This window comes from Sturnus vulgaris, chromosome 4 (assembly GCF_052056855.1).
Source record: "Sturnus vulgaris isolate bStuVul1 chromosome 4, bStuVul1.hap1, whole genome shotgun sequence".
Lineage (NCBI taxonomy): Eukaryota > Metazoa > Chordata > Aves > Passeriformes > Sturnidae > Sturnus > Sturnus vulgaris.
This window is the reverse complement of record NC_142246.1, coordinates 1,611,510-1,634,168: the sequence shown is the minus strand read 5'-3', so window position 1 is coordinate 1,634,168 and position 22,659 is coordinate 1,611,510. Positions and strand designations below refer to the sequence as shown.

The 22,659-nt window shown below is 49.0% G+C and overlaps 2 protein-coding genes across 2 annotated transcripts; one reads left to right on the top strand and one right to left on the bottom strand.

Annotated features, from left to right (window-relative positions):
* The first annotated feature begins 1,719 nt into the window (after positions 1-1,719).
* On the top strand, positions 1,720-13,567 carry TEX261 (testis expressed 261). Its single transcript, XM_088162915.1, has 6 exons — positions 1,720-1,883; positions 4,104-4,183; positions 5,391-5,544; positions 8,552-8,619; positions 9,463-9,565; positions 11,387-13,567. The coding sequence occupies exons 1-6, from the start codon at positions 1,814-1,816 to the stop codon at positions 11,500-11,502; spliced, it is 591 nt and encodes a 196-aa protein (XP_088019041.1). The 5' UTR covers positions 1,720-1,813; the 3' UTR covers positions 11,503-13,567.
* On the bottom strand, positions 13,568-22,637 carry LOC148223831 (uncharacterized). Its single transcript, XM_088164391.1, is given in 16 exon segments — positions 13,568-14,304; positions 14,425-14,827; positions 15,136-15,189; positions 15,291-15,400; positions 15,990-16,039; positions 16,187-16,289; positions 17,209-17,596; positions 17,599-17,754; positions 18,126-18,220; positions 18,729-18,810; positions 19,106-19,179; positions 20,361-20,506; positions 20,553-20,724; positions 21,139-21,199; positions 21,718-21,821; positions 22,533-22,637. Coding segments are annotated over 16 exon segments (2,154 nt in total). The 5' UTR covers positions 22,573-22,637; the 3' UTR covers positions 13,568-14,188.
* Positions 22,638-22,659: the final 22 nt, after the last annotated feature.

Below are 22,659 nucleotides of genomic sequence, written 5' to 3'. Positions count from 1 at the left end.
TCCCCTTCGTCCCCTCCCTTTCGTCCCCTCCGTCCGCGGGGAGGGGCGTGAGGACACTTTGTCACCCCCCCCACTTTGTCCCCTCCTTTTGTCCCCTCCCGTTTCGTCCCCCCATTTTGTCCTCCCCTCCTTTTGCCCCCCACTTTTGTCCCCCCCCTTTTTGTCCCCCGCTTTTTCTGCATCCCTACAACCCCAAAATGAGACCCCCCCACTACCCCAAAATGAAATCTCCGAACCCCAAAACGAGTCCCCCAAAATGAGGCCCCCAGCACCCCAAAATGAACACACTCAGCACCCCAAAACGAGCCCGCTCGGACCCCCAAGATGAGCCCCCCAGCGCCCCAAAATCAATCCCCCGGTACCCCCAAAATGAACCCACATCACCCTAAAGTGAGCGGCCAAGGATAAGCCCCTTGTACCCCAAAATCGAGCCCCAAAATGAAACTCCAGGTACCCCAAAATGAGCTCTCCAGGATCCTAAAACGAGCACCCCAAAAATGAACCCCCCAGCACCCCAAAATGAGCTATCCCAACACCCCGAAATGAACGTCCAGGTACCCCAAAATGAACCCCATATTAAACCCAAAAGGAGCTCTCCAGGATCCTAAAACGAGACCCCAAAATTAACCCCTCAAAACCCCCAAACGGGCCCCCCGGAACCCCTAAAATCAACCAGCACCACCCCAAAAATGAGCCCTTTACGACCCCAAAACCAGCACCCCAAAAATGAAACCGCCCTGGATCCCAAAATCAGCCCCCAGCACCCCAAAATGACCCAGGAGACCCCAAAATGAACCTCCAGGACCCCAAAACCAGCACCCCAAAACCCTCCCAGTACAGCCCAGCGCCGATTTTGGGGTCCCTACATGGTTTTGGGGTCGGTACACGTTTTTGGGGGGGGTCCCTCTGCAGTTTGGGGTCTCTGTAGGGTTTTGGGGTTCCTGGCACCCTTTAGGGGCCCTGTACTTTTGGGGGTCCCCCTACAGATGGGGGTCTCTGCCCCTATTGGGGTTCCTGCCGTGTTTTGGGGTCCCTGGACATTTTGGGGTCCCTGGACATTTTGGGATATCCCCCATGTTTTGGGGTCCCTGGACATTTTGGGGTTCCCCAGTGTTTTGGGGTCCCAGTACAGATCAGGGTCCGAGTCGTGATTTGGGGTCCGTGATTTGGGGGTACATTTTGGGGTCCCTGTACCTTTTGGGATGTCCCCCATATTTTGGGGTCCCTGGACATTTGGGGGTCCTGGCCGTGTTTTGGGGTCCCTGTGCATTTTGGGGTCCTCTTGTATTTTGGGATCCCTGTAGATTTTTGAGGTCCTTGTACATTTTGGGGTCTCTTTACATTTTAGGGGTCCCCCCGTTTTTTGGGGTCCTTACAGAGTACTTACACAATTCTGGGGGTCCCTATCCATTTTCACCGATTCTGCAGAACTTAGGGAAGATCTCCTAACATCTCCGAGCTCCTCCCACACTTTTAGGGTCCCCAAACACTTTTGGGGTCCCCAAACACTTTTGGGGTTCCGCCTCCTCGCAATCAGTGCCGGCCCGTCCTATGGTTGAGTCCTCCTGGCCTGCAGGGGGCGCTGTGACGGACGTGCATGGCGCCTCCCTGGTTCCGGCGACGCTCCAGCCCCGAGTCTCTCTGATTCCGGCGGCGCTCGTTCCCTTCGTCTCGTTGGTTCCGGCAGCGCTCGTTCCTCGCGTCTCGTTGGTTCCGGCGGCGCTCCCGCCCCGCGTCTCGTTGGTTCCGGCGGCGCCGGGCCCGGAGCGGGAGCGGCCCCGGGAGCGGCCCCGGGAGCGGCCCCGGCCCCGCCATGTGGTTCATGTACGTGCTCAGCTGGCTGTCCCTGCTCGTGCAGGTGGCCTTTGTCACCCTGGCCATCGGTGAGAGCGCCCCGGGACGTGCGCGACGGGGTTGGGCCCGCTCCGGGTCTGTCGCGATAGAGAGAGGGGAGGGGGAAGTGGCGGGAAGGGCTGAGGGGAAGGGAGAGCCCGGGGTGTCCCCAAGGATTTGGGCGGTTCTGGGTGTCCCCGAGCCCTCAGAGTGTCCCCAAGATTTGGGATCCCTGCCTGTCCCTAAACCCTCAGAGTGTCCCCAAGATTTGGGATCCCTGACTGTCCCCAAACCCTCAGAGTGTCCCCAAGATTTGGGTTTTTTTTGCTGTCCCCAAACCCTCAAAGTGTCCCCAACACTGGGAGTTCCTGGGTGTCCCCAAACCCTGAAATCACCACAGGGACTGGAGGTCCCTGGATGTCCCCAAGCCCTCAAAGTGTCCCCAAGATTTGAAATCCCTGAGTGTCCCCAAAGCCTCAGAGTGTCCCCAAGATTTGGGTTTTTTGCTGTCCCCAGACCTTCAGAGTGTCCCTGAGATTTGGGGGTTTCTGTGTGTCCCCAAACCCCCAGAGTATCCCCAACATTTGGGGTTTTTTTGCTGTCCCCAAGCCCTCAGGATATCCCAAGATTTGGGGGTCTCTGTGTGTCCCCAAATCCTTAGAGTGTCCCCAACCCTGGGTATCCCCAAACCCTGAAATCACCACAGGGACTGGAGGTCCCTGGGTGTCCCCAAACCCTCAGGATGTCCCCAAGATTTGGGGATTTTTGGTGTCCCCAAGCCTTCAGGATGTCCCCAAGATTTGTGGGTCTCTGTGTGTTCCCAAACCCTCAGTGTCCCTAACACTGGGTGTCCCTGAGTGTCCCCAAGCCCTTAGACTGTCCCCAAGATTTGGGGGTTTTTTACTGTCCCCAAACCCTCAGAGTGTCCCCAACATTTGGGGTTTTTTGCTGTCCGCAAGCCCTCAGGATATCCCAAGATTTGGGGGTCTCTGTGTGTCCCCAAACCCTCAAAGTGTCTCCAGCACTGGGAGTTCCTGGGTGTCCCCAAACCCTGAAATCACCACGGGGACTGCAGGTCCCTGGGTGTCCCCAAACCCTCAGACTGTCCCCAAGATTTGGGGTTTTTTTACTGTCCCCAAACCCTCAGAGTGTCCCCAGCACTGGGAGTTCCTGGGTGTCCCCAAACCCTGAAATCACCACGGGGACTGGAGGTCCCTGGGTGTCCCCAAACCCTCAGAGTGTCCCCAAGATTTGAAATCCCTGCCTGTCCCTAAACCCTCAGAGTGTCCCCAAACCCTCAGAGTGTCCCCAAGATTTCGGTTTTTTTTGCTGTCCCCAAACCTTCAGGATGTCCCCAAGATTTGGGGATTTTTGCTGTCCCCAAGTCCTCAGGATATCCCAAGATTTGGGGGTCTCTGTGTGTCCCCAAACCCTCAGAGTGTCCCCAACACTGGGAGTTCCTGGGTGTCCCCAAACCCTGAAATCACCACGGGGACTGCAGGTCCCTGGATGTCCCCAAGCCCTCAGAGTGTCCCCAAGATTTGAAATCCCTGCCTGTCCCTAAACCCTCAGAGTGTCCCCAAACCCTCAGAGTGTCCCCAAGATTTGGGGATTTTTGCTGTCCCCAAGTCCTCAGGATATCCCAAGATTTGTGGGTCTCTGTGTGTCCCCAAACCCTCAGAGTGTCCCCAACACTGGGAGTTCCTGGGTGTCCCCAAACCCTGAAATCACCACGGGGACTGGAGGTCCCTGGATGTCCCCAAGCCCTCAAAGTGTCCCCAAGATTTGGGTTTTTTGCTGTCCCCAAACCCTCAGAGTGTCCCTGAGATGTGGGATCCCAGACTGTCCCCAAACCCTCAGGATGTCCCCAAGATTTGGGGTTTTTTTTTGCTGTCCCCAAACCTTCAGGATGTCCCCAAGATTTGGGGGTCTCTGTGTGTCCCCAAATCCTTAGAGTGTCCCCAACCCTGGGTATCCCCAAATCCTGAAATCACCACAGGGACTGGAGGTCCCTGGGTGTCCCCAAACCCTCAGTGTCCCCAAGATTTGGGATCCCTGACTGTCCCCAAACCCTCAGAGTGTCCCCAAGATTTGGGGTTTTTTGCTGTCCCCAAACCTTCAGGATGTCCCCAAGATTTGTGATTCCCTTCCTGTCCGTGCCCATCCCTGAGCCCTCCCCCATCCCCCACTTTGGGACCCCCTGATTTCCCCCCCCAGCCCCCCCAGGTCGAGGTGGTGTCACCATGGATGTCCCCGTGCTGTCCCCACAGCGGCCGGGCTCTATTACCTGGCAGAGCTGATCGAGGAGTACACGGTGGTCACCAGGAGGATCATCAAATACATGATCTGGGTGAGTCCTGAAAAAAGATGAATAAAAAAAAAAATTATCTGGGAGAAAAAAAATTTTAAAAGAAAATATGGGAGAAAATATGGGGAAAATATGGGGAAAATATGGGGAAAATATGGGGGAAAATATGGGGAAAAATTAAAAAAAAAGATGAAAAAATTTAAAAAATCTGAAAAAAAATCTGGGAAAAAATAAAAAATCTGAAAAAAAAAATCTGGGAAAAAATCTGGGAAAAAAATCTGGGAAAAATCTGGGAAAAAAAATCTGGGAAAAATCTGGAAAAAATCTGGGAAACAAATAAAAAAAATCTGAAAAAAGTCTGAAAAAAAAATCTGAAAAAAAAAATCTGGAAAAAATCTGGGAAAAGAAAAAAATCTGAAAAAAATCTGGAAAAAAAATCTGGGAAAAGAAAAAAATCTGAAAAAAGAAAATCTGAAAAAAAAATCTGGGAAAAATCTGGGAAAAAAAATCTGGGAAAAATCTGGAAAAAATTTAAAAAAATCTGAAAAAAATCTGGAAAACAAAAAAAAATCTGAAAAAAAGTCTGAAAAAAAATCTGGGAAAAGAAAAAAATCTGAAAAAAGAAAATCTGAAAAAAAAATCTGAAAAAAATCTGGGAAAAAAAGTCTGAAAAAAAATCTGGGAAAAATCTGGAAAAAATCTGGGAAAAAATTTTAAAAAATCTGAAAAAAAATCTGGGAAAAAAAATCCGGAAAAAAAAAATCTGGGAAAAGAAAATCTGGGGAAAAAAAATCTGGGGAAAAAAAATCTGGGAAAAAAATCTGGGAAAAAAAATCTGGGAAAAAAAAATCTGGGAAAAAAAAATCTGGGAAAAAAAATCTGGGAAAAAAATCTGAAAAAAAAATTTAAAAAATCAGAAAAAAAATCTGAAAAAAGAAAATTAAAAAAAAAAAACAGAAAAAATCAGAAAACCAAAAAAAATCTGAAAAAAAAATCTAAAAAAAAACTGGAAAAAAAATCTGAATTAAAAAAAAAATCTGAAAAAAAATCTGAAAAAAAAAATCTGAAAAAAATTAAAAATCTGAAAAAAAAAAAAAAAATTTAAAAAATCTATGAATAAATCCGGGAAAAAAAACCCCAACAAATTCCTAAGAAAAACCGGGGTGGGAGGTGTTAATTCCATCCTACTGAAGGTGAAATTTCACTTTTTTTTAAAATTTTTTTATTTTTTTTTTTATATTTTGCCCAGTTTTCCTCAGCAGTGCTGCTGGGGCTGTACCTGTTTGAACAATTCCCAGCGTTCCTGGTGGCAATGGGGCTCTTCACCAACCTCGTGTATTTTGGATTGCTCCAGACTTTTCCTTTCATCGTCCTCACCTCGTCCAACTTCATCCTGTCCTGTGGTCAGACCTCCACACCCACTGCAATGGGGGATTTGGGGGGGTTTTGGGGGATTTTGGGGGAATTTTGGGGGATTTTTTGGGATTTTTTGGGATTTTTTTTGGATTTTTAGGGATATTTTAATTTATTTTTTGGGGATTTTTAGGGAATTTTTTGGGATTTTTTGTGGAATTTTTAGGGATTTTTTAATTTATTTTTTGGGGATTTTTAGGGAATTTTTTGGGATTTTTTGGGATTTTTTGGGGGGATTTTTGTGGAATTTTTAGGGTTTTTTTTTTTATTTTTTGGGGATTTTTAGGGAATTTTTTGGGATTTTTTGGGGGATTTTTGGAGAAATTTTAGGGATTTTTTTGGGGATTTTTAGGAATTTTTTTGGATTTTTTTGGGGGGATTTTTGGGGATTTTCGGGGGATTTTTTGGGATTTTTTTGGGATTTTTTGGGAATTTGGGGGGATTTTTTTGGGGGGATTTTTCAGGATTTTTGGGGGAATTTTGGGGGATTTTTAGGGAATTTTTGTGGAATTTTTTGGGTAAGTTTTGGGGATTTTGAGGGAATTTTTAGGCAATATTAGGGATTTTTTTGAGGATTTTTAGGGATTTTTTTTGGAGGATTTTTAGGGATTTTTTGGGGAATTTTTGTGGAATTTTTGTGGAATTTTTGGGGGATTTTTGTGGAATTTTTGGGGGATTTTTAGGGAATTTTTGGGGGATTTTTAGGGAATTTTTAGTGGCATTTTTAGGGAATTTTAGTGGCATTTTTAGGGAATTTTAGTGGAATTTTAGTGGAATTTTAGTGGAATTTTGGTGGAATTTTGCCCAGTTTTCCTCAGCAGTGCTGCTGGGGCTGTACCTGTTTGAACAATTCCCAGCGTTCCTGGTGGCAATGGGGCTCTTCACCAACCTCGTGTATTTTGGATTGCTCCAGACTTTTCCTTTCATCGTCCTCACCTCGTCCAACTTCATCCTGTCCTGTGGTCAGACCTCCACACCCACTGCAATGGGGGATTTGGGGGGGTTTTGGGGGAATTTTGGGGGAATTTTGGGGGATTTTTTTGGGGATTTTTTGGGAAATTTTTGGGGATTTTTGGGGGATTTTTTGGGATTTCTGTGGAATTTTTAGGGATTTTTTAATTTATTTTTTGGGGATTTTTGGGGATTTTTAGGGAATTTTTGGGGGGATTTTTGGGAAATTTTAGGGAATTTTTTGGGGATTTTTAGGAATTTTTGGGGGATTTTTAGGAATTTTTTTGGATTTTTTGGAGGGATTTTTTGGGATTTTTGGGGGATTTTTTGGGATTTTTGGGGGATTTTTCAGGATTTTTGGGGGAATTTTTGGGGATTTTTAGGGAATTTCTGTGGAATTTTTGGGTAAATTTTTGGGGATTTTGAGGGAAGTTTTAGGCAATTTTAGGGATTTTTTTGAGGATTTTTAGGGATTTTTTTGGAGGATTTTTAGGGATTTTTTTGGGGAATTTTTGTGGAATTTTAGGGAATTTTTTGGGGATTTTTAGGAATTTTTTTGGATTTTTTGGGGGGATTTTTGGGGATTTTGGGGATTTTTTTGGGATTTTTTGGGGGGATTTTTCAGGATTTTTGGGGGGATTTTTGGGGATTTTTTGGGGATTTTGGGGGATTTTTGGGGAATTTTTCAGGATTTTTGGGGGAATTTTTGGGGAATTTTTAGGGATTTTTTGGGGGATTTTTTTGGGGGATTTTGGGGATTTTTATGGAATTTTGGGAGGATTTTTTGGGGATTTTTGGGGGGATTTTTGGGGGATTTTTAGGGATTTTTTTTTGGAGATTTTTAGGGGAGTTTTTGGGGAATTATTTGGGAATTTTCAGGAATTTTTAGGGATTCCTGAGTGCCTCAAAAAGGCTCGGGATGCTCCAGGAATTTGGGGTTCTCGGGGGCTTCTCGAGGGATGGGAGCGAACCAAAAATTTGGGATTTTTGAGGTTCTTCAATGGTCAAAATATCCCCAAAATTTGGGATTTTTGGGGGTTTCCTAAACCTCAAAATGTCCCAAAAATTTGGGATTTCTGAATTTTTGGAAAAATCCCAAAAATTTGGGATTCCCTATTCCCAGGTGGGGTTAAAAATTTGGGAATTCTGCCAGCACCAATGAAGGACTTTGAACTTTGGGAATGATGTGGCAGGGAACTGGGAATTGTGGGATTTCCTTGGAATTCTGGGATTTCCTGGGAATTCTGGGATTTCCTGGGAATTCTGGGATTTTCTGGGAATTCTGGGATTTCCTGGCTGCCCTTTGCTCCAACCTCGTGGAATTCCAGATTGGTTTGGGGTTGGAAATTCCCAAAAAATCTGGAAAATTCCAAGGATTGGGGAATTCCTGGTTGCTCCAGAAATTTGGGATTTCAGGGAATTCCTAAGGGTCAAAATATCCCAGAAATTTGGGATTTTTGGGGCTTCCTAAGGGTCAAAATATCCCAGAAATTTGGAATTTTTGGGGCTTCCTAAGGGTCAAAATATCCCAGAAATTTGGAATTTTTGGGGCTTCCTAAGGGTCAAAATATCCCAAAAATTTGGAATTTTTGGGGCTTCCTAATGCTCAAAGAATCCCAAAATTTTGGGATTCTGGGGTGCCCCAAAAAATCCAGAAAATTCCAGGGTTTGGGGGTTCCTGGATGCCCCAGAAATTTGGGATTTCAGGGAATTCCCAAGGCTCAAAATATCCCAGAAATTTGGAATTATTTGGGACTTTGCAAGGCTCAAAATATCCCAGAAATTTGGAATTATTTGGGACGTCCTAAGGATCAAAATATCCCAAAAATTTCTCATCCCTGGATACCCCCAGGGGAAAAAAAAAAAAAAATTCCCATTAAATCCTTTAAATTTAACAAACCAACTCCTCAAAATTCCCAAAATTTGTGGGGAGGGCTCGAAAAATTTGGGATTTTTTTCCTCTGATCCTGATTTTTATTTTTTTCCTGGTTTTTGTTTGTTTGTTTGTTTGATTTTTTTTTAATTTATTTTGAATTTTCCTGGCAGTTCTGGTCGTGTTCAATCATTACCTGGCATTCCAATATTTTGCTGAGGAATTTTATCTCTTCTCTGAGGTGAGAAATAAAATCCCCAAAATTCCCAATTTTTTTTTTTTTTTTTTCCCCAGTAGGAAAATCCCAATTTTTTTTTTTTTTATTTTTTTTTTTTTTTTTTTTTTAGGTCAGCAATTCTGAATTTTTATCAAAATAAAAATCCCAGCATTATTAATTTTTTTTTAAAATTTAATTTAATTTAATTTTTTTTTTTGGAGGGGTGTTTCTTGAACTTCTAAAATTCCAAGTTTGGTGTTTTCCTTGGAAATTTCAGGAATGTGAAACATGAATCCAAATTTATTCTTAAAATACTAAAAAAAAAAAAAAAAAAAAGGAAAAATAGGAAATAAAATAATTTAAATTCCAGCTTTTTAACAAATCTTTTCCCCCCCATTGGGAAATTAATTTTTCTATGAGGATTTCATTTAATTAATTCCTTAATTCATTTAAAAATTATTTATTTCTTAATTAATTTAATTAAAATCTGAGAATTAAAAGGGAAAAATCAGAAGAAATTTGGGAGCTGATCCCATCTGGGCTCTTCCCTTTTCCATGAATTTTTTGGGAAAGATGGAAATAATTTAATTAATTTCTCCAAGTGGATTTAATTTAATGAATCCTTTCATTCATTTAAAAATATTTTATTTCTTAATGAATTTAATTAAAATCTGGGAATTAAAAGGGGAAAAAAAATCAGGAGCAGGAAGAAGTTGGGAACAACATTTTACCATTTCCAGGCTGGAATTTTATGATTTTTGAGCCGAATTTTTGGGATTTCCGAGCGGGAATTTTGGGGAATTTGTGGGATTTTTGTGGAATTTTATGGAATTTTGTGGAATTTTGGGAATTTTGGGAATATTGCAGGTCCTGGCCTATTTCACCTTCTGCCTGTGGCTGATTCCCTTCGCCTTCTTCGTGTCGCTGTCGGCCGGGGAGAACGTGCTGCCCTCAACAGTGCAGCCAGGAGGTGGGAATGGGGAAATAAATAATGGGGAAAATAATGGGAAAAGTGGGGAAAATAATGGGAAAAATAATGGGGAAAATAATGGGAAAAATAATGGGAAAAGTGGGGAAAATAATGGGAAAAATAATGGGGAAAATAATGGGGAAAATAATGGGAAAAGTGGGGAAAATAATGGGAAAAATAATGGGAATAATGGGAAAAATAATGGGAAAAATAATGGGGAAAATAATGGGAAAAATAATGGGAAAAGTGGGGAAAATAATGGGAAAAATAATGGGGAAAATAATGGGGAAAATAATGGGAAAAGTGGGGAAAATAATGGGAAAAATAATGGGAATAATGGGAAAAATAATGGGAAAAATAATGGGGAAAATAATGGGAAAAATAATGGGAAAAGTGGGGAAAATAATGGGAAAAATAATAGGAAAAATAATGGGAAAAATGGGATTGGGAAAAATGGGAAAAATGGGAATGGATTGGGAAAAATGGGAAAAATGGGAATGGATTGGGAAAAATGGGAATGGGAAAAATAGGATTGGAGTGGGAAAAATGGGAATGGATTGGGATAGGAAAAATGGGAATGGGATTGGGATTGGATTGGGAATGGATTGGAATGCGATTGGGATTGGGAAAAAATGGGATTGGGAAAAATGGGATTGGATTGGGATGGGAATGGGATTGGGAAAAATGGGAATGGATTGGGAAAAATGGGAATGGATTGGGAAAAATGGGATTGGGAAAAATGGGAATTGGATTGGGATGGGAAAAATGGGATTGGGAAAAATGGGAATTGGATTGGGATGGGAAAAATGGGATTGGGAAAAATGGGATTGGGATTGGGAAAAATGGGATTGGAATGGGAAAAATGGGAATGGGGAAAAATGGGATTGGGAAAAAATGGGAATGGGATTGGGAAAAATGGGAATGGGAATGGGATTGGGAATGGGAAAAATGGGAATGGATTGGGAAAAATGGGATTGGGAAAAATGGGATTGGGAAAAAATGGGAATGGGATTGGGAAAAATGGGAAAAATGGGATTGGATTGGGAAAAATGGGATTGGGGAAAATGGGAAAAATGGGATTGGGAAAAATGGGATTGGGAATGGGGAAAAATGGGATTGGGATTGGGAAAAATGGGAATGGGATTGGGATTGGATTGGGAATGGATTGGAATGCGATTGGGATTGGGAAAAAATGGGATTGGGAAAAATGGGATTGGGAAAAATGGGATTGGGAAAAATGGGATTGGGAAAAATGGGAAAAATAATGGGAAAAATGGGAATGGATTGGGAAAAATGGGATTGGGAAAAATGGGAAAAATAATGGGAAAAATGGGAATGGATTGGGAAAAATGAGATTGGGAAAAATGGGGAAAATGGGAAAAATGGGATTGGATTGGGAAAAATGGGATTGGGGAAAATGGGAAAAATGGGATTGGGAAAAATGGGATTGGGAATGGGGAAAAATGGGATTGGGATTGGGATGGGAAAAATGGGAATGGGATTGGGAAAAACTGGGAATGGGATTGGGATTGGGATGGGATTGGGAGGGAAAAGGTTTCAGGTTTGTCTGGTTCTGATCCTGTGGAGAACGTGACAGAAATTTGGGATTCCTGGAGCTTCCCAAGGCCTCAGAATATCCCAGAAATTTGGGATCCTTGAGTGCTCACAACTCCTGGAGAATCCCAAAAAATTGGGATCCCTGATTATCCCAAAACCCCCAATCTCAGCTTGCCTGGAATTCTCATTCCCATCCCCTCTGGAAATTTGGGATTCTCATTCCCTGTTTTTTTTTTTGTTGTTTTTTTTTTTTTTCCCCCACAGACGACGTCGTCTCCAATTATTTCACCAAGGGGAAAAGAGGGAAACGTTCTGGAATTCTCCTGATTTTCTCCTTCATCAAGGAAGCCATCCTGCCCAGCAGGCAAAAAATTTACTGAATTTTGGGAATATTTGGGAATATCCAAAGGATCTGGATCTGGGAATATCCCAAACTCTGCCCAGGGAGCCTCTCTCGGAATTTTTTTTTTCTTTTTTTCTTTTTTTTTCCTGCCAAGGAATTCTTTGGGAATTCTGAGACTTGGACACTCCTGGAGGTGCCAACCACACTTGGATTTCCATGGAAAAATGTTGGGATTGGATGATTGGATGAGCCCTATTCAGGAATTTTTGGGAATTTTCCACTTTCCAGGTTTTTTTTTGGTTTTTTTTTGGAGCTGCTCCCTCTGGTTTTTTTTTTTCCCTGAGGATTCCACAGAGCCATGAATTAAAAAAAAACAGCAACAACAAAAAAAAACAGGAAAAATTGGGATAAATCCAGAGGATTCCACACAGGATGGAGCTGTCCCTTCATCCCATTTTTTCTGAGGGAAAGGACTTGGAATAATCCCCCCCAAAAAAAAAAAAAAATTCAGGACTTGGGTGTTTTGAATCCTGGAAATTCCCATTTTTCCTTCCAGCACAGAATTTTGTAGAAAGGGATTTTCTCACTTTTCCAAGAAATTTCCCAAATTTTTTTTTTTTTTCCCTGATCCTGCATTTAGGGGGATTGTTCAGAATTCCCAGATTTTTCCTTTTCCAAAAGGGTGAAATTTCTCTGATGGAGCTGAAAATTTTATTCATTCCCTTTTTTTTTTTTTTCCTGGAATTTTCACCTGGGCCACGATTAAATATTGAAATAATTCCCACCCCAGGGAATTCCTTGGATCCAGGGAAATTTTTTTTTTTTTTTGGAGCAATTCCCAAAGAAAATTCCAGGAGAAATTTTGGGAAAGGATCCCACAAAATTCCAAACTTTTGGTGTTTTTTAGGGGGAGGGGGGGAAATTCCTTTTGGAAAAGCTGGAATTTTGCTCTGGATTTGCTGGAAAATTCCTGGATTTGGGATGGGAATGAGGAAAAAAAAAAAAAATCAGGAATTCCTGATTCCTTTGAATCCCAATTTTCCCAGGGTTTTTTTTTGGGATTTTTGGGTTTTTTTCCAGCTGTTTTCCCACATTTTTCCAACCTGGATCCTTCTCTGGATTTCCTGGAGCTGAACCAGATTCCCAGGAAATTGTGAAATTCCAGAAATATTTAACCAGGAAAAGGAAATTTGGGATTTTTCCCCTCCTAAATTTGGGAAAAACATTCCCTGAAACACCAGGAAATTTCTGGGTGAGGTGAAAAATCCCAAATTTCCCTTGGGAATTTGAAGAATTGGATTTTTTTTTGGTTTTTTTGGTTTTTTTTTGATTGGGATTTTTCCCAATCTCTGGAAGTGTCCAAGGCCAGGTTGGAGCTGGAATTTTGGAATTTTCCCATTGAAATTCCAGAATTTTTGGAGAAAAATCCACAAATGAAGATAATTGAAAAGGCAGGAAAAATGGGAATTTCCATTCCCAACCTCTGGAATTTCCCTGGAAACACCAGGGGAGAGCCCAAAAAAAAAAAAAAAAAAAATCTGGATTCGGAAAAAACTCCAGGATTTGGAAAAATCCAAGAAAATTTCCTGCTCATTTTCCAGCAGGAATTTCCCTTTTCCAGGAATTTTTTTTTTTTTTGGGGGGGGTAGGGATTCAACTTTTCCTTCCCAATTTTTCCACCTGGAAAATCCACAAGGAAAAGGAGCAGGAATTCAGGGGAAATTTGAGAAAATTCTCTCTTAGCCTTAAACATTTCAGTTCCAGCTGGAGGAAAAGGAAGGAAAAAAAAATCCAGGATTTAAAAAAAAAAAAAAAAAAAAAATCCAAAATCCAAAGGAATTCCTGGGGAATGAAGGATTTGGGATTCCCAGGAAAGGAGCTTTGGAATTCCAGGAATAATTCCCAAATCCGTGGGAAATAAAGGATTTTATTTGGATGTTGTAGAAAAAGGAGGAACTGCCAGAGGTTCTGTGGGATTTTGGGGAAAAAAATTCCCAAATTTTTAGGGGTTGGGATGGAATTTCCAGAGGGATCTTTTGGGAATGTTCAAAGTTGGAATTATTGGGATTTGGATTTGGGACATTGACAAAGCCAGGCTGGAATTCCGTGGAATTTTGTTTATTCAGGGATTCTCAGGAGGATGGAAAATGGTGGGGAAAATTCTGGGAAAAAGGGGGGGGGAAATTCTGGGATTTAAGGAGCAGAAAATCTTGGGAAAAGGGGGAGAAAATATTTGGGAAAAAAAAGGTGGAAAATCTTGGGAATTGAGGCAGGAAAATCCTGGGAATTGAGGGTGAAAAATCCCGGGGAAAGAGGGGGAGAAAATCTTGGGAAAAAAGGGTGGAAAATCTTGGGAAAACAGGGCAGGAAATGGGGGAAAAATGTGGAAAATCTTGGGAATTGAGGATGGAAAATCCTGGGAAAAGAGGGCGGGAAATCCCGGAAAATGGAGCAGGAAAATCCCGGAAAATGGAGCAGGAAAATCCCGGGAATGGAGCAGGGAAATCCCGGAAAATGGAGCAGGAAAATCCCGGGAATGGAGCAGGGAAATCCCGGAAAATGGAGCAGGGAAATCCCGGAAAATGGAGCGGGGAAATCCCGGAATGGAGCAGGGAAATCCCGGAAAGTGGAGCAGGGAAATCCCGGAAAGTGGAGCAGGGAAATCCCGGAAAATGGAGCAGGGAAATCCCGGAAAGTGGAGCAGGGAGATCCCGGAATGGCTCCTAGGCGCTGTCCCCAGCCCGGCGGGGGAGGGGCCGCGTCCTGGGGAGGCCACCAAGGCCCCGGGGCCGGAAGGGGACACGGTCACGGTCACTGTCACTGTCCTGGTCCCGGTTTCCTGGGAAAAACGATGGCAGCGATGGGAGAGGGGCCAGGAGGGGACAGGGAAGGGACAGGGAGGGGACAGGAGGCGACAGCTGCCGGTGTCACCTCCTTGGGGACATTCCCAGCTCCGTACCCGTGTCCGGCCTCTTCCCGGCTCCATCCCGCTCCTGTGCCGGCCTGGAATTCCCGATGGAATTGTTCCCCATGGAATTCCCGATGGAATTGTTCCCCGTGGAATTCCCGATGGAATTGTTCCCCGTGGAATTCCCGATGGAATTGTTGCCAGTGGAATTGTTCTCTATGGAATTGTTCCCCATGGAATTTCTGATGGAATTATTCCCTATGGAATTATTCCCCATGGATTTCCTGATGGAATTATTCCCAATGGAATTATTCCCAATGGAATTCCTGATGGAATTATTCCCTATGGAATTGTCCAGGGCCCGGCGCCGCCGCTCCAGGATCGTTCCCAGCTCCCCGCGCTGCTGCTCGCGGCTCCTCCCGCTGCGCCTCCGGCCCGGCCTGAGCGTGACAGCCTGCGACAGCAGGGGACAGCGAGGGGACAGCGAGGGGACAGCGAGGGGACAGAGCCACAGGGATGGGGACATCGGGAATGTCATCAGAGTGTCACCGGGATGAGGAGGATGGGGACATGGGGAGTGTCCCCAAAGTGTCACAGGGAATGTCCCTAAAGTGTCACCGGGATGGGGACACTGCAGGGACACAAAGGGGACACGGAGGGGACACCGAGGAGACAACACAAGGACCACGAGGAGACAGTGAGAGACACCGAGGGGACACCGAGGGGACAGGGAGGGGACACCGAGGGGACAGCGCTGCCCACCAGGATCCCCTGCAGCTCCAGCGCCGCGCTCCGCCTCTTGCTGGCCATGGAATCCTGCGGGAATTCGGGAATGGCTGAAGGATCCCGGCAATGCCAGGCCTGCCCCAGGCCATTGTCCCCACTGTCCCCATTGTCCCCATTGTCCCCGCTGTCACCTGGCGCAGGTGTGGCCGCTCCCGGGCCGGTCTCAGGACGATCCCGCTGCGGATCCGCTCCAGCATCTCCTGCACGGCCCTGGCCCGGATGTCCTCGGCTCCGGGGTCACCTGCGGGGGTGACACCGCCCTGTCACCTCCCCGGGACAGCTGGGCTGTCACCTGTCACCTCCCCGGGACAGCTGGGCTGTCACCTGTCACCTCCCCGTGTTGGGGACAGCGCTGGGGTCACGCTGGAGGTGGCGCTGTCACCTCCCCCGGGCTGTGCCACCCTGTCCTCAAATCATCCCAAATGGAGCTGGGGGACACCCGGAGCGCTCGGTGACACTTTGGGGACATCCCCGATGTCCCTATCCTGGTGACACTCTGGGGACACTCCCGAAGTCCTCACACCCCCATCCCTGTGACACTTTGGGGACATTTCCTGTGACACTTTGGGGACACTCTCCATGTCCCCATCCTCCCCATCCCTGTTGCACTTTGGGGACATTCCCGGTGTCCCCAGACCCATCCCGGTGCCATCTGGTGCCATTCCCGATGTCCCCATTCTGATGACACTTTGGGGACATTCCCTGTGACACTCAGGTGACATTCCCGATGTCCCCATCCCGGTGTCCCTCAGGTGACATTCCCGATGTCCCCAGACCCATCCCGGTGTCCCTCAGGTGACATTCCCGGTGTCCCCACCCTCAGCACTCACTTCTCTCCCGGTTTTTCGGCGCCTTCCTCTGCCGGAGGGCGGCCAGGGGGCTGCGCAGGGGACAGCAGGTGACACCTCCCGTTTGTCACCTGCTGTCCCCTCCCGCCTTGGGGACAATCCGGCTGGGGACAGCCATTTCCCAGCGATATTCCCGGCGCTGGAAAAGCCGCGGGAGGTGGCCGGGAGGTGTCACCTACTCTGCGGGGACAGCGGTGGCAGCGGGCGGTGGCAGCGGCGGTGGCGGTGGTGGCACCTGGGGGTGGCTCTGAGGTGACGTCAGCTGCTCCCGGAGGGATCCCACTGGAATGAGGCGGGAATGGGGGTGGGGATCCCGCTGGAATTCTCTGGAAGTTCCCTGGAATCCCCTTGGAATCCCCTGGAATTCTTTGGAATCTTCTGTAACCCCTCTGGAATTCTCTGGAATTTCGCTGGAATCCATCTAAAATCCCTCTGGGATCCCCCTGGAATCTTTTGGAATCCCTCTGGAATTCCCCTGAATGCCTCCGGAATCCCCCTGAAATTTCCTTGGAATCTTCTGGGATCCCCCTGGACTTCTATGGGATTTCCTTGGAATCTTCCTGGAATTTCTCTGGAACCCCCCTGGAATTCTCTGGAATTTGCTGGAATGTCCCTGGAATCTTCTGGAACCCTCCCTGGAATTCCCTTGGAATTCTTCTGTGATCCCTCTGGAATCTCCCTGCAATCCCTCCGGATTTTCAGGAATTCTCTGCAATCCCTCTGGAATCTTCTGGAATTCCCCCCCCCCCCGAATTCTCTAGAATCCTCTGGAAACCCCCTGGATTCCTCTGGAATCACACTGGAGTATTTCTGGAATCCCCTTGGAATCTTCTGGAATCCCTCTGGAATATTTTGGAAACCCTCTGCAATCCATCTGGAACCCTCTTGAATTCCTCTGAAATCCTCTGTAATCTTCTGGAATCCCCTTGGAATTCTCTGGAATTTCCTGGAATCCCATTGGAATATTTTGGAATCCTTCTTCAATTCATCTGGAACCCCCCTGAATTCCTCTGAAATCCCCTTGGAATCTCTCTGGAATTCTCTGGAATCTCCGTGCAGACTTCTGGGATCCCTTTGGAATATTTTGGAATCCCTCTATAATCCCCTGAATTCCTCTGTAATCCCCCTGGAATTCTGTGGGATCTCCCTGGAATTCTCTGGGATCCCTCTGGATTTCTCTGGAATTTTCTGGAATTCCCACCTTCCTTTTCCAGCCTTTCCAGCCTCTCCCTCAGCTCCCGCTTCTCCTCCCTCTCCTCCTGCAGCGCTGCCCGGGCTCGCTCCAGCTCCTCCCGCTGCTCCTCCAGCTCCTTCTCCTGCGGGATGTGGGAATTCCCGGCAATTCCAGGATCCGGGAAAACCCCCAAGGATGGGGGATGCTCCCCAAACCCCTCCCCCTCAAAAAAATCCCACAAATTCCAGCGGATTTTGGGGCGAAATTCCCGCTCCGTGTGGGGCGAGGCTGCAGCGCGGGCTCGGGAAATCCACGGGAAAAATGAACGGAGCTCCGTGGGAAAAGGGTTTGGGATGGGAATGGAGGGGTCGCTGTTCCCGCTGTCCCCTCCCCGCGGTGTCCCCAAATTTGGGGACAGTCCCTCACCCGCTGCCGCCCCTCCCGCCGCGTCTCCTCCAGTTCCCGGCTGAGTTTTCCCAATTCCTGCAGCGCTTCCAGGATTTGGGAACCGGGCGCGGCGCTCCTGAGCAGGATGGAGCTCTGGCGCTTCGCCTCCTTCTGCTGCACCAGCATCTGGGACCGGAGATGTCACCGCGGTGTCACCTCGGTGTCACCTCAGTGTCACCTTCCGCTGGCGGTGAATCCATCCCGGGAAATCGCAGCGGGAGAATCCTGGGATTATCCCATCCCATTCCCTCGGGATGCAGCCGTGAGTGCCAGGGGGGCAGGGACACCTCGGTGTCACCCCCAAGGATGTCCCCAACCCTTCGATGTCACCTCGGTGTCACCTTCTGGAGGGGCTGGAGGCGAATCCCACCCAGCTCCATCCCACGGGAATTCGGGAATTCTACACCCTGGCATCACCCCGTTCCCTCGGGATGCGGGGACCCCTCGGTGTCACCCCCGTGCCACCCCCAGGGATGTCCCCAACCCCTGGGTGGCACCTGGTGGGCGAAGGCCTCGGCGTGGCAGCGCAGATCCTGCTCCAGCTCCAGCTGCTCCAGCGCCTGGCAGTAATCCTGGGTGACAATCTGGGACACTGCGGGGACAGCGGGGGTGGCACCGGGAAGGGGCGGGAATGGTTTGGGAAATGAGGGTCAAGAAAGGGGGGGGGAAAAGACGGAAAAAAAGGGGGGAAAGGGTTTGGAAATGGGGAGAAAAAGGTGGGAAAGGTTTGGGAAATGAAGGATGGGAAATGGGGGAAAAGGGGGGGAAAAAGTGGGGGGAAGGGGGGAAAAGGGAAAAAGGGGGAAAAGGGGGGACATGAGGGTGATGCCACCACGGGCACTCGGGCACGGCCACCTGCCCTGGGTGGGGACAGCCACATGTCCCCGTGTCCCCGTCACCCAGGTGCTGCTTTGGGGTGGCACAGGTGGCAGTGGGGGCACTGGTGGCCATGGTGGCAGTGGGGTCAGTGATGGCAATGGTGGCAGTGGTGGCACCGGTGACAATGGTGGCACTGGTGGTGGCAGTGGGGGCACCGGTGACAATGGTGGCACTGGTGGTGGCCGTGGTGGCCCCGGGAGGGGACAGGGGACCCCGCTGACCTCTCTGGAAGGAGCTCAGCGCTCTCTGGCTCGCGCCCAGGGCCGCCCGCAGGCGCTGCTGCTCCTCCCGCTGCAGCTCCAGCTGGAAACATCCGTGAGAAATCCGGGAAAAATCCATGAGAAATCCATGAGAAATCCGGGAAACATCCATGAGATAATCCGGGAAAAATCCATGAGATAATCCAGGAAAAATCCGACAGAAATTCGGGAGAAATGCGAGAGAAATCAGTGAAAAATCCGTGAACACTTTTTGGGAAAAATCCTGAAAAAATCGTCTTTTGGGACGGGGGGATGGGCCGGGTTTGGGGCTGGTTTGGGGTCAGATTTAGGGTCGGTTTTAGGGTCGGATTTGGGGCTGGTTTTGGGGTCGGGGGTACCTGGGTGTGCAGGAGCTGCAGCTGCAGCCGGAGATCCCCGCTCTGCTCCAGGGGCTGGGAGGGATCCTGGGGGGCTGGAATGGGAAAAAAAGGGGGAAAAAAGGGGAAAAAATGGGAAAGGGGAAAAAGGGGAAATTGAGGGTTAGGAAATGGGGAGGAATGGGAGACAAAAACGTTGGGAAAAGGAATTGAGGGGTGGGTGGGAAAAGAGGAGAAAAAGAGTGGGAAAGGGGGGAAAAGTGGGAAAAAGGGGGAAAAGGGGGGGGAAAGGGATAAAGGTTTGGAAAAAGGGGAGTTGAGGGGTGGGAAAAGTGGAGGAATGGGGGAAAAGGGGATGGGAAATGGGGGGGCAATGAGGAGTGAGAAAGGGGAGAAAAAAGGTTGGAAAAGGGGAAAAATAGGGGGAATGGGGAGATGGGAAAGGGGGAGAAGAGTGGGAAAGAGGGGAATGAGGGGTGGGAACAAAGGGAGGAAAAGTTGGAAAAGGGGGAACACAGGGGTGGGAAAGGTCAGTGCGGCCCCCCCGGAGCTGGGCTCACCCCAGTCACCCCCAAAATCCCCACTGGAACGGGATCCAGAGGGAACGACTGGTGACAACGGGATCCCCCCCCAAACACCCCCCCAGGGATCATCCCAGCAGTGGGATCAGGGAATTCCCGAGATTTTGGGATGTCCCAAAGCGGGACAGGGGCTGCCAGGGGCGGAATTGCCACCGTGGGAAAAGGGGATGGGAAAGGGGAAGCGCGAGGGGACGCGCTCGGGTGCGGCGACCGCGGGGATTTCGGTGTCGCTTTCGCTCGGTTTGACCCCAAATGGAGCCTGGGAACGGCCCCAAAGTGAGGGGGGGATAATGGGATCAATGGGATCATGGGATCCGTGGGATAATGGGATGGGATAATGGGATAACAGGGTGGAATAATGGGACGAGAATGGGATCAATGGGATAAGAATGGGATCAATGGGATTGGGATGGGATAATGGGATGGGAATGGGATCAATGGGTTGTGAATGGGATAATGGAATGGGGTGGATTGGGAGGGATAATGGGATGGATTTGGATTGGGATGGGATAATGGGATGGGATTGGGATAATGGGGTGGGATTGGGATGGGATCCATGGGATCAATGGGATGGATTGGGATAGGATCCATGGGATCAATGGGATGGACTGGGATGGGATCCATGGGATCAGTGGGATGGATTGGGATTGAGATCCATGGGATGGGATCCATGGGATGGGACACCCCAGGCTCACCTGGGAGCTGGGCAGGTGCAGGAGGCTCCTCCAGGGGCAGCTCCGTGGGTGTCACCTCCTCTGGGGTCACCTCGGGGGTCACCTCGGGGGTCCCAGCCAGGCTGAGCCTCTCCAGCCGCGCCTTCTCCTGCTTCACCCGAATCCCCAAATCCCAAAATCCCAGATTTGGGACTCCCCCCCGCGCCCCTCAACCCGGGCGTGCCCCAAGGGTGCCCCCACACCTCTGTCCCCATGAAGGGACAATTTTGGGGACCTGTCCCCTCCCCTACCTGGGCAGTGAAGGTCTGGGCTCGCTGCCGGCACCGCTGCTCCAGCTCCACCTCGGTGTCCAGCGCCGCCAGCTCGGCCAGCAGCGCCTGCGACGCTGCCAGTGACACCGGCGGTGACACCGCGGGGGGTCAGGGCCTGCCCGCGGCCACCCGGGCCCAGAGCGTGGCCAGCACAGCCGGGAGTGGGGCCAGGGACGCTGGGGACAATGGGATGGGACACTGGGGACATCGGGGACGGGACACTGGGATGGGACATTAGGATGGGACACAGGGTTGGGACATTGAGGACACCAGGCTGGGATATTGGGATGGGACACTGGGGACACGGGGAGGGGACATTGGGGACGGGACACTGGGATGAGACATCAGGGACACTGGGACAGGACACTGGGGACAATGGGATGGGATGCTTGGGACACCGGGATGGGACATTGGGAAGGGACATTGGGGACACCAGGATGGGACACGGGGATGGGACACTGGGGACAATGGGATGGCACAGGGCTCACCTTGCTCCAGCTGGGCCAGCCGAGCCTCGGCGTCGCCTGGCACTGGATCCAGGGGCAGGTGCTGGGGTGGGAAAAACGGGAATGAGGCGCTGGGTTGGCACAGAATTCCATTGGCACAGAATTCCATTGGCATGGCCGTGGCAAATGTCACAGTGCTGGGAAGGGGTGACAGTGGCCGTGGCATTGTCATGGCAGGGAGTGGCCTGGGGATGGAATTCATTGGGATGGGATGGCCCTTAGGATAATGGCTTTGGGATGGATATTCCATCGGGAATGGAATTCTATTGGGATGGAAATCCATTGACATGACATGCCACGGGTGTGGAATTCCATTGGCACAGGCAGGGCATTCCATTGGAATCCCATTGGCACCAGCAGGGTTTTCTGTTGGGATTCCATTGAATTTCCATTGGCACTCCCAGGTTGTTCCATTGAGATTCCATTGGAATTCTGCTGGAATTCCCACCACCAGCTCTGGGGACCCCCGGGATCTGGACACGGGGCACCCCCCCCCTCCCCCTTCATCCCCGGATTTATGGGATCAGGGAGGGGAAATCCAATGGAAAAGGATTTGGAGACCTGTCCAGGAGCTGCCTCTTCATCCTCCTCCTCTTCATCCTCCTCCTCTTCATCCCCCTCCTCCTCCTCCTCTTCCTCCTCGCTGCTCCCGGCCTCCAGGATGGCTGCGGGGACACCAACGGGGACAGGAGCGTCCCCTCCTGAGGGGGGGACACAGCCCTGGGGTCCCCCAGGTGGGGTTGGGGACATCCCTGGTCCCCAGGGTCGGGGGGTCCCCGGTGTCCCCCCGCACCTCGGGAATTTGGATCCCGACCCCTTTTCCTGGGATCGGAGCCTCCCCCCCACCCCAGCCGAGCCCCCAATTCTGAGGAGGGAAAATCCCCCCCCAGATCCCAAATCCCATTCGTGACCCCCCCAAAAAAATCCCCCAGGATGTTCCCCAACCCCAAATCCCAAATTTTAAACTCCGCTCGTGACCCCAAAAATCCCCCACTAGGTTCCCCCTTCCCTGTGAGGTGTCTCCCAACCCCAAACCCCACTCCTGACCCCCCAAAATTCCCGCAGGATGTTCCCCAAATCCCAGTCCCCAAACCCCACTCGTGACCCCCCCAAAATTCCTGCAGGATGTTCCCCAACCCCAAATCCCAAATTCCAAACCCCACTCCTGACCCCAAAAATCCCCCACGAGGTTCCCCCTTACCTCTGAGGTGTCCCCAACCCCAAATCCCAAACCCCAGCCCCCAAACCCCACTCGTGACCCCCCAAAACTGCCTCAGAATGCTCCCTAACCCCAAACCCCAAATCCGAAATCCCAAATCCCAGCCCCCAAACCCCACTCGTGACCCCAAAAATTCCCGCAGGATGTTCCCCTTTACCCTTGAGGTTTCCCTCTCCTCCTTCCCAAGTCCAGGCCATGCTCGGGGCACCCCAAAATCCCGGAGATTTTGGGGCGCCTCCCTCTCCCCGCCGCTGCCTCCTCCTTCCCCTATAGGGAAGTGAAAC

What these genes read in the sequence shown, in the direction of transcription:
- TEX261 (XM_088162915.1), top strand. Translation starts at nt 1,814, where the DNA reads ATGTGGTTCATGTACGTGCTCAGCTGGCTGTCCCTGCTCGTGCAGGTG. An exon ending in CTTTGTCACCCTGGCCATCG is followed by an intron (nt 1,884 to 4,103) that starts GTGAGAGCGCCC and finishes CTGTCCCCACAG; the next exon opens with CGGCCGGGCTCTATTACCTG. An exon ending in CAACTTCATCCTGTCCTGTG is followed by an intron (nt 5,545 to 8,551) that starts GTCAGACCTCCA and finishes TTTTCCTGGCAG; the next exon opens with TTCTGGTCGTGTTCAATCAT.